Raw genomic sequence first — 12201 nt, 5'->3', positions numbered from 1 at the left:
TTCCCTTCCTATTAAGACATTTCCGTTTCTCTACTTTTCACCAAATTATGTTGCATATTAATTGGCGGGCGAGGAAATGAAAAAAATCAATTATTAAAATAACCTATTAAAATATTTAAAAAAAACATTATATATTATATTAGTAACACACTTATCTAAGTGAGATAAGAAAACCCCTCACTAGGGGCGGAAAGTGGCGAGCAAAGCCAACCATTTTCTCAACAAGTTCTTCAATAGTGCAAGTTTACTGAAGTGAGCGTACCAGGTATTATGGCGATACTAATTCTCTCATGGGAAATATTAAATTAACTTGAAATGTTATTCCACACTTATATACAGGGTGTCCCAGGAGTCAACGATAAAACGAAAACAGGTGATAGACCAAGTCGTGACAGTTATGAGAAAAATATAAAAAAAAATCTGTGTCATGTATTTTTCATATTATATTGATTTAAAAAAATATCGAAAAAACCGACACCCTGTGATGATTTTTCAAGTCCTAAGACTACAAATATTACTCTTTTTTCATTTTTTTTTCTATCACCTGTTTTCGTTTTATCGTTGACTCCTGGGACACCCTGTATATATATTTTAAAATGTAAAAAATATTTCTTTAATGTAATAAAAGTATATAGTATAAAGAAATAGAGTTGTGTGTACACATAGAGTTGTGTGTGTGTACACTGTACAGTGGAGATAGAAAAATGTGTGGCTGTTAGGAGAGGAGAGTTCCAGGTAGTGATAGACTAACTTCGTGTCGTCATAGAGCAGTTTTATACTAATGATTTCATGTATAAATAGCATTAAAGTGATGCAATGCTGCATTATAAGGGTGCACCTGTATATAACAAAACGTAAAAACCATATAAAAATATCAATTAAAAGGTTTAACCTTTAAAAAAAGAAATCACAATATTTGTTGCCACACATTTTATATTCAAGCTTTTAAGTACTGCCTCCTCTACCAAGTGGACGTATAAAGCCTTTTTACGCGTCGTCGAAAACGTAATGTAAATAGCATTTCAACGATATATTTGTACAATTTTATTCTAATTTACAACATATTATAAAGTACATCTTTTTTTCTTTTTTTTTCTTTTAGCGTCACGCTCACGCACAGCAGGGTAGGCAGAGGGAACCTAGTGTTAAGACACTCCGTTCCCCACTTTCTGCCGAATTCTGGAAGCAATGCGTGTTGAGGGGCAGAACTCAACGCCGCGCTTGGCCTCGACACCAGAGCGAAGAAATGAAAATATAAACGTAAATAAATATTTCACTTCCTCGAGTAGGAATCGAACACACAACCGTCGCGTTAAAGTTACACCTTTGTGCCGCTGCACCACGACAGCCTCGAAATAAATATATTATGTCTTAAATTTTTAGGGTTCCGTACCACAAAAGTTTTGTTTGAAATTAGCCGCGTAATCAAAACCTGTAGGGTGTTTTTTGTGGACCTACAGTTATGAAATTTGCTACAAAGAACTTACAAAACAAATAAAGGAAAAAATATGAGTTCATATATCTGCAAATTTAAATTTGTCAACTCTATTCACCGCGTAATCATGCCAAATCAGGTCCTATAAGGTATTTCCCGTAGACTTACAATGATGAAATTTCATAAGAATGGATAACTTGCAGTACAAATAAAAGAAAATACCGAAAATGGAAATTTATATTTATAGTACAGATAAAAATTATTACAAATTTATAATTGTAGTTCATTTCACACAAAATAAGTGCACACTCCCGCAAACTTAAGTTTTTGTTGTACTTCTCGTTGATCTACAATCTTGAAATTTAGTACAGAACCCTCAATAGGCTAGTATGACTCACACTTGACCGATTTTTATTTCCTAATTATATACAATAAGAATGAATTATTAGCAGATATTGATTGGTTTAATATAAACTTATATATATTATAACTTTAATATAAACTTATATATATTATAACTTTAAATATATATCAACAATTAATATAATAATCATCACATTGTCAATATTAAAATGACTGGAAGCGAATATAAACAAACATTCAACGGCCAATCTCGTATTTCCAAAGCTTATAATATGAAACTTTACACTACTCGTTGGAAAAAAGGCAACCTTTGAAATTTCTTCAACCGTTCAAATGCCAATCGTATATAATCTTGCTCCAAATATGAACAAAAATTTATTGAATGTGTAATTTCAATTTAGACACAATTTATATTAAATATGTATTTTTAATATATACAAGTAGCCAAGCCAAGTAGTGGCGCACGACGGGTTGTGTGAGTTAGATTTCCACTCGAGGAAATGAAACATTTGATATTTGCAGTGCAGGGTTGCGTTCCGCCACTCAACACGCCTGCCGACAGAATTCGGCGGAGAGTGGGGAGCGGAGAGTCTTAACACTAGGCTCCCTCTGCTACCTGCTCTGTACCCTGCTACATGCGGGATACAGTGTAAAGTTAAATAAAAAACCATTTTTAATTAGATTTAAAAATTGTTTTGAAACTTATTAAATACTCAGTTACAATAGTTAAAATGGACATCAGAACAAAATGGACCTCGTCATTTACTTACAATCGATTTGCATAATACTGTTATTTAATGTCCAATACTACTTAAGTAATTTCAAAGGCAATTTACGAAACCTTTTGAACGCGGCAACAGGATTTCCATCAAACTATACAATTATTGTACAATTTCCTGAGGGCTCTGCGGTTGCTGGGAAAAATATTACTTTGACTTGAAATTTATAGCAAGGCGTGATACATAAATGAAAGATTAATAAGATTACATAAGTAATTCAATACTAAAAAAGGAAAAATAAGCAAGAATTTTTTATTACATGCATAGCTCGGGATTAAAACCCGTTCCTCTTGGATACTGTCGCGAGCTCGGCTCTACGTTCAAATTTTTATACGTCTTCCGTAACATTTTAAAATCCTTTGTCTGAAATAACACTTTGAAAAACGCTAAAATATTTTAAATTTAAACAAACTTTATTAGTATTTTAATTATTGCATTAAAATTTTTAGATTTTTCATTTTTTTTATTCTCATACCAAAAAAAACAATGGTATGGCTTTATTATAATAAAGATTCTAAAAGGAAATTAAAGTAAGACGACGTTTTAATTAACTCTCATAGAGTTCTATTCAGTTTATAGAAAGCATTGTGTGTTGGTTAGAGGCGTTCCATGTCAATGTCACAACGATACGCCACAGTTATTAAATAAATTTAAATTAAAAAACATTCTTTTTTTATGTATTTTAAATGAAACTATTGTATTTAACCGGATTAATCGCATATATTTATAAGCTTGATGTTTCGAATACTTATATATCTTGCCCTCTCTGCCTCTCTTCTTTATTGAAATTAGGCAGTTTTGTATATCGATAGCCTCGAGGATCATTCTAGGAATATATCTGTTTTACTTAGCGAGGATTTCGGATTTATCATGGCTGATGTAATGGTTGAGTCTAACCACAGTATGTTCACACACTGACTTCGATACGTGCCCATTCTTGATATCGGAGATGTGTCCCTTCGCCCTGACACCGATGCTTCTCTATATTTGAGCGATGTACGACAAAGCCACGGTCATAATTTAGTCAAATTATCCTATAAATAAATGTTGATATCCGAATATTAACAACAAAATCTAGAACAATTGTAGTAAAAAAACCAACGTGGCACGATGAGAATGTACTCGTACAGCTTAATTAGCTAGCTGTAGCGCTTAGATAGTAGCGAGTGGGAATTAAACATAACTTTGACCTTTCAAAACTTTTATACGAATTTTCAATATACCAATGTTTGTTTATTTCTTTCATTGTTTATTATATAATACAAAAATGATTTCAATTATAATATACTGTTAAATATTCTAAAAATTGAAAACGCATGCACACAAAACAATATGTATATTAAAATTGTAATTTGATTGCCAAAACCCTATCATTGACATATGGTTTGCAAATGTTTGAAATTAAATGAAAATCTATATATATAAAAGGACTTGTCCTCACTGACTGAGGTAAGACGCACGCACAGCCGTAACCGCTGTGCGTAGAAACGTAAAATTTGGACAGAAGTTTACTTTCGTAATGTGGACATCCACTAAGAAGGGATTTTGAAAAATGTTTACCTTAAAGGGGTGAAATAGGGGATGAAAGTTTGTATGGAAAAAAAATTAAATCAGCACCGATTTTTATAAAACTTGAAATTTAGATTTTTAAAAGTATTTAATTGAACACGTGTTTCATCGTTTTCTAGAATTCACCCCCTAAGGGTGCAAATAAGGGGTTGAAAGTTTGTATGGAAAAATCTTTAAATCGCCACCGATTTTAATAAACTTTTAAATTTAGACTCTTAAAAATATTTCATTGAACACATGTTTCGTGGTTTATTAGAATTCACCCCTAAATAAGCAAGCGAAGCTGCGCGCGTCCGCTAGTAATGATATATTTGTAAGAGCCAGGCCAGTCGCGGCACAGGGGCAGATTGTGGGTTCGATTCCCACTCGAATAAATTAAATACATAGCATTAGAATTTCTTCACTATAGTATTAAGACAAAGCAAATCTGCTACATGCGGGATACAGCGTGAAGCTGAAAAAACAATGAAAATAAATATATAAAATCTAAATAGATTTTAATTATCTACATATCAGTTTAATTTGAATTAGAAGCAATATTGTTAGCATTTCTAAGTTATTTAGTATGGAGCGTGATAACCACATCAGTACGACGAAGTGAAAATATTAATTAGCTCAACTCATCTTACAACTTGTAATCAGAAAGCATGAAATTAATATGACGATATTATACGCGTGTTAAACAAACATCGAATATTGGCCCATAAATAGGATATGCTGCAGTAGTTTATACTGGAATAATATTTAATTTTAATTACTCAGGGTTCCTTATACAAAGGATTAAGGGAACCCTTATAGGATCACTTTGTTTGTCCGCCTGTCAAGATCATTTATCTCTTTTTTTTTTATGGAAAAAGGACAAGGCAAACGAGCGTTCGGGTCACCTGATGATGATCACCGCCGCCCACGACCCCGTGCAGCACCAGAGGAGCTACAGGTGCGTTGCCGGCCTTTGAGGTGGAGATAGACGCGCTTTTGGAAGGTACCCATATCGTACCGACCTGGAAACACTACCGCGGGTAGGCCATTCCACAGTTCGGTGGCGCCTGGAAGGAAATTTCTACGAAACCGCACAGTAGTGGAGTGCCACGTATCCAGGTGGTGTGGATGGTATTTAAGTTTGGAGGTATCAAGCTAAAATGATATCAAATATTCCCGTCTCGGCCCCTTGGACCCTTAGCTTTTCGTAACCAGTCAAAGCACGCACCAACCATGATTTGAATTGGAGCTAAATCTAGAATACCCCTCAATAGTAACAATTATTAAAAAAAAACTTTAATATTTTGGCCTAATTATTTTACTACAACGTCGCATACATTCATATAAAAAATCGTTGAAAAAGAACATCCAAGTGCGGTGTTGAGTTCCGCTGCTCCACACTGCGTCACACGCAAAAAATCGAAAATTTGACGGGAAGCGGAGAACGGAGTGTCTTAACACTAGCTATGCGGGAAAAATGTGCAACATTTTTATCAATAAATTAAAGAAAATATATAAACCATAAACGAATATCTAAAATAGTTCATTTGAATTACGTATATCGGAAATTGAGAGCAATATTCGCTCTCATAGCAATTCTAATATGCTATAATGAAATATTGGAATGAATAAATGAATTCTGAAAACGAAGTACAGCTCTCGTGGAACTGGTTATTGTATGAAAGGATTATCTAGTATTATTTAACCTTGCTTCATTTGAACACCATTGTTGATAGTTTATTAAGATTTATTGTTAGAATACAAATACATATACAGAGGTCAATCGTGGCGCAGGGGCAAGAACTGTGATTGTAAATGCAACAGGTTGTAGGTTCGATTCCCACTCGACGAAATGAAATATTTAATATTTTCATTTTTTCGCTCTGGTGTCGAAGCAAAGGCGTAGAATACCGCCACTCAACACGCAATTCCTCCTCGTATCATAACACTCCCACTCCCATAGGTTCCCACTGCTTACCCTGACGTGCGTGACGTTAAAAATATATATAATATATACATGTTGAATATTTATTATTTTAAAGATCCTTAGGACGCATGTTATACGCTCTATGTCGATGAATAATTGATTAAAATACCATAAATATTAAATAATAGTTGTATTTCCTTTGAAAGGTTTTTTAAATACACTTAATATAATAATTAAATATTTTTATAAGGATGTAAATAGACGGACGGACGGATGTAAATTATGTATGAAGAGGCTAATGACTGTGGAATAACAATTCTTCTACCTACACTGATACAAAAAATATATATTTTTTAAGCTAATCATAATTAATTCTTGCGTACTCCTATAATATAAAAATGTATAAGTATTGGTACTTAGCAAGTCTTAACATAAACCAGTTGGTCTATTTTCGTATGAAATATTCCCTAAAATGGTTTTTCGTTTATATAATTTGTTATGATAAGAGGTAATCTACGAATATTTCACTAGTTAATTGGTGAACTATTATCACTTTTATCAATGTTTGTTCCATTAGAATGATATGTCGGGTTGTTTAAATAAAATAGTGCGATCAACAGGAAGTTTGACACCGAGGGTTCTGTACCAATTTTAGGATTCTAGGTAGCCTCTGATTAGGCGTCACATCATCACATGGTGACCCTGCCAGGCGGTGTGCGTGCAAGTGTCCTTAGGCATGCACACCACCTCGCCTTGAAAAATTACAAAAATATATATGGAAGTTATTGAAATTAAAAACTTAATGAGCGAGAAACAAAAACAAAAGTTTAAGTTAATAGTATAAAGAAATACGAAGAATAAATAAGAAATTTAACATCTGAAGCGTGAATCGAGTTTTTAAACAGAAATAATATAAATATTAAACAAGTAATTTCATACGAAATGTTGAATATTTTTTGGTTAGTTTAAATTATTACATTTTTTTTTTTAAGAATTTATTTACATATATTTATAAATGTAATAAATGTAAGTTTTATATCTAACTTTATTCGTGACATTGGGAATACAATATTTTATATAATAACAATTCTTAAGTTGATTCTGATTCATCTTTAAGATACTTAGGGTTCCGTTTCTTCTTTTTGAGGTACGGAATCCTAAAAGTACATAACAATGCCATTAGCTTTGTATATAATTGAATAATTATACAGGTACTCAAAATGTTTATTCTTGTAACGCAACAGAAAATATAGAAATTTCAAAGAAAACTTATAAAGCAGTTGCTTTACGGTTGCGGTTAATTAATTAACTATTGAAGATTGCCTTCTCGTTTGAGTTCACTTTACCTGAACAAGTCAATATAATTACAAAACACAACTTTACTTTTATTATTTATGTATTTACGAGAAAAATCAATTTCTTTTTCTAATTAGAAGTGTTTAATGTTCTGTTATACAACCAATGGACATTTTAAGGATTCACTAGATTTCAAATCGAAACCTGTAATGATTATATATTTTTATTTAAACTTCACGCTGTATCCTCGTATTTAGAGAGAACATAGAGTTAAGACACTCTGTTTTCGGGGTTGAGCGCCCTATGCCTTGTTACCGGAGTGATGAAATGAATAACTATTCATATTTCTTAATTCAACATTTCAACAACGAGTTAAACTTAACCTCCTCAATAAACTCATTATAATACCACTATCTTTTACATGTGGTTTAACCATCGTGATTTAATGTAAATATCTAACTACATAAATATTTAACACGCTTTTATTAGCTTGGTATGTATGTATGTATGTATGTAAGTACATTGTACATATCTGTAACGGAAACTTTAAACGTGATTTGGATCGACTTTGAAACGTCGGATTAATTTGAAACTTTGCGTACTTCTCAAGGTCTGATGACAATGCAACACTTATAATATGAAAAGCCTGCCCCGATGTCCTTATTAGGATTTTTCAAATTACCGCTTTGTTTTTCTATGGGCTCCAGCTTCCTTTTTCCAATGAAATAGCCAATTTTCAGATCAGATCCCCTCAGAAAATTTTACTTTATTTTATAAATAATTTTTTGTGCCCCACAGACTTTGATCGTCCATGTTTTTCTTGTTCCTGTGTTTTACTTAATTAACTTATGGTTTTTCTGAAGCCACATGAACATTGAATTCTATCACTAAAGTGGAAATAGTAGAGAGAGATACCTTGTATAGTAGATAAATTGCGTTCATGAGGGCGAGCAGTGTCCTCGTCAACGTCAATTAGATTTGATGTTTGGAGCTTAATGTAGTCTTTGAACGACTAGAAGAGCTCTTTCAAAGGTTATTTCCTAAATTTGAATATCCTGCGCTCCATTACGTCCAATATTCTAGTTGGTCTTTGGTTGACCATGTTGATGTTACGAGTATAACATGGTCTATCTAATTTATATTGGAACTACTAACTTTATATAACATAGACTATAGCCTTCTACAACAAAAGAACAGAATTTTTTTTTTCCAATTTGAACTATTAGTTCCAGAGATTAACGCGTTCAATCAAACAAACTCTTCAGCTTTAAAACATTAGTAAAGAACTATAGATGAAATTCCCGTAGATGTTGTCCGTTTCTCACGTAATAAAATGTGAAAATATCTATCTTTCAAGAAAATAAAAAGGCAAAATGCGAATTAGACATATAACAGGTTGCGTAATCTATTTTTTGTAATTGCTAGCAACTGTTTATTTACACATGTACATATAGGCAAAACACCATTCAAAATTTATACCAGTAGAAAATACTTTATTTTTCATACTATTTGTATTTAAATGACAAAATATTTTCTATTCGGCTACTGAACCCTAATAGAATTATAACAATTACAAAAAATATATAAAACCACCAATCCCGAAAACGTCTAAAAAGTAAAAATTAAAAAAAAAACACAAAAATAGCATACTACCTGAGGCTAATATTTATCGTATGGCAAAAGTCTTTTGTACCCGACGTAATAAAGAGATTCCGGAAATACATTACGAGCGGGCGGGCTCACCCGTGACACTAATATTGACAGCTCTGGTTAAAATCACTGAATCGTGGAATAACAAAAAGATTTATTTCCTTTCTTTTAAAAGATAATGCTAAAAGCATTTTGAGTTATTATATATTTCAACATATATTGTAATTGAGTACCTGACTGTTATAATTTAAAGCTAAAATAAATTTGAAGAAAAGACATTACACAAATAATCACTTAATTTTGAGGAATTTAATTGATTTTGTTCATCCTCATGCACAGCAGCTTCGCTAAAGATTATTTATAAAATAGCTTCACGCTGTATCCCGCACACAGCAGGGTAGGCAGAGGGAATCTAGTGTAAAGACACTCCGTTCCCCACTTTCTGCCGAATTCTGGAGTCATTGCGTGTGGAGTGGCAGAACTCAACGCCGCACTTTGCCTCGACACCAGAGCGAAGAAATGGAAATATAAACGTGAATAAATATTTCACTTCCTCGAATGGGGATCGAACCTACAACCGTCGGGTTCCCGTCCGGGAATGAATTATGTTAATTTTCTCGTTTTGGTCATACAAAATGCGGCGTTTAGTTTCGTCACACAATAGACGCAATGTCTTGCCACTAGGTTCCTCTGCCTACTACCTTTGCGGGAAGAAGCGTGAAACTGTTTTAAAAATCATATGTTATCCAAACTGGAGTTGAAAATTATAATAATAGTTTTTAATAGAGATAGCAAGCACACTTACTATTGAGTAAATTGCTTTGTTATTAATTTCGCTTTCACATACACAAAAAACGAAAATTCGTTCATTTCATTGTTTGAAACTTTACGACAGTTGAAACAGAATCGGACGCGAGTTTTAACTAAATACAATAGGTAAAAATAATCGTTACACGTTATGCCCTCCCAAAGTCGGCGGCAGTAATAACTTTAGAAGCATCTATCGAAATTACATTGCACTAGCCAGGACAGACAAGTTTTATCACTATTTATAACTCCGCCACAATACAACTTCCCGCTGGAACTACCCCCAAAAGTTTAAAAATCAAATTTCGTATACAATTGTTCCAGGGGTTGTTTCAAAAAAGTTACTTTTTCACAGTGAATATTGTATTTTTGTATGGCAGGAATGTTACTGAAATATTCATGGTCTCTGTGCAATATTGGTACCATTGTTGTGTAAAGCTTTGGCATTTTGATAGCAGTGATTTAGTTTTCGTGGCACTTGAATTGAAAAAAAAATGGATTCTCTGCTGTTTATACGTTATACGGTATAGGGGTTGTCCTGTCATTACATACTCGTATATCCTTAATTACACCGTACGAGTTTTTCAAATGTGTATATAAATGCCAGTGCAGCAGTACCTAATTGAAAATAGAGAGCATAAAAATATTCTTTTTTTTATGGAAAAAGACAAGACAAACGAGCGTACGGGTATGATAAGTGATCGCCGTCCTCAACCCTGCGGAACACCAGAGGAGCTACAAATGCGATGCCGGCCTTTGAGGTGGAGATTCTTATTTACTCTACCGTCGTGTAGGGAAGCTTGATCGAATATGTAGGAACACTTTCAAAAGGCAGCAAGATACCACGTGCGTTCTCTATCTTCAAAGACTCTCAAACCAAATGGTTTGAACACATGCTGGTTTAGCCCTATTATAATTAGTATGTTCTTTAATTCGTAGACAATATAAGTTGATATTTGAAGTGACCATAATACGCTTTGCTACTTTTAAAGGGTTCTGGCCCTAATAACATAATTTTAGTACAAAGTACAAAGAAGTGAAGTAATGTGGCCAACATGGAAGTCACTTAATCGTTTACGGAGCCAGGTTGGCCGATGCAAAGAGCTTCTCGTGAGATGGGGGTACGAACTGAGGGATAAGTCACCCTGTGACTGTGGCGCCGATCCACAAACGATGGCACTTACTTACTCTCCTGCCCGAAATGTCCATTCACCTGCTCACATGACGATCTGATGGAGGCAACAGATGCCGCAGTCGACGTGGCTAAATACTGGCAAAATATGATATGAATTCTCCATTCATTGACACGAAGAAGAAGAAGAAGTGAAGTACATTGAAATTTCTAAATAATTTAGCTATTATAGTACTCACCTTCACTCAGCAATGGTTGTGCGTCAACATCCGGTTTTCCAGAGGGGCAGAGCGGGAGCGCGGGAGACGAAGATACTGGGCCACCTTCTGCTTCCGCCTGTAAGGGGAAAACTCCTTATAATTCTGTTATTATAACGATCAACGGTGAAAATTATTGTTATGCATCATTTTATACTTCACATGTTTTTTTAAATATTAATCGTAATTGACTATTTTGTTTATTTATTTAAAAAATCTATAAATATATTGGAAACATTATCTTAAATATTGAATTTAGTTTTATAAATAATAAAATAATATAATAGTATAAAATATTTTTTTCATGTGACATTTCTATACATACATGTTATACCTAAGGCTGAGGAATTTGTTGCATTTGACCACGTGAGCGAAGCCGTAGGCAAAAATAGTGATTATAATAATAATAGTTGTACAACAAAAAATTAACTTGCCAATGAAACTATCTAAAAATCATATACCCAAAACCTATAAAAGGTCTCACGAGATTATAACTTTTTATATTCATATTAAAGTAGTTTTAAGTGGACCCCTTTAAAAAGTTTAAGTGATGTGCAAACAACATTTGTGTAGAAAGTTCAAAACTTACATTCTTACCTTTCCCGACGTTAATATCTGCTGACATTTACGCGATTTTTCAAAATACTCAACATTCTAAAGCAAAATCTCATTGATAGTGTGGAATATAATATATTTAAAATTAAAAGAAGAAATAATACTTGAAAAATCATCCGCAACATCATATTTGAAATAATAATATCATTTATCGTTTTTTATACAACAATTTTTGTACATTAATGACATATGACGTTTAAGATTATAATTACAGATAAGAAATTTAGTACTGTTAGTGAATGATTGACATTTGGTATGTAAGTAGTTTATATTGTTTAGTGAAGCATAAAGTAGAAAATAGTTCTCGAAACTTCTAGAGGAAAGGAAAAATTGAAAATTTTACATATTAAAGTTCACGCAACAAAGTTGCGACGACTTGTTTACAATAAAAA

General features: G+C 33.1%; 1 protein-coding gene and 1 long non-coding RNA gene across 2 annotated transcripts in view; one reads left to right on the top strand and one right to left on the bottom strand.

Annotated features, from left to right (window-relative positions):
* LOC146526888 (uncharacterized) overlaps nt 1-12201 on the top strand; it is a 210024-nt gene that overhangs the window by 79658 nt on the left and 118165 nt on the right. The gene's annotated exons all lie outside the window — the stretch shown is intronic.
* LOC146526889 (adenylate cyclase type 6) overlaps nt 1-12201 on the bottom strand; it is a 176806-nt gene that overhangs the window by 73464 nt on the left and 91141 nt on the right. Inside the window, exon 4 of the mRNA XM_085206495.1 lies at nt 11177-11273. Coding sequence (XP_085062621.1) covers nt 11177-11273 — 97 coding nt within the window. The remainder of the gene's footprint in view (nt 1-11176; nt 11274-12201) is intronic.

The sequence above is a fragment of the Heliconius melpomene genome, chromosome 21 (genome assembly GCF_056956725.1).
Source record: "Heliconius melpomene rosina isolate 202511_hmr_F chromosome 21, ASM5695672v1, whole genome shotgun sequence".
Taxonomy (NCBI): Eukaryota; Metazoa; Arthropoda; class Insecta; order Lepidoptera; family Nymphalidae; genus Heliconius; species Heliconius melpomene.
The sequence above is the reverse complement of the archived record's forward strand: the minus strand, read 5'-3'. Positions and strand labels throughout refer to the sequence as shown.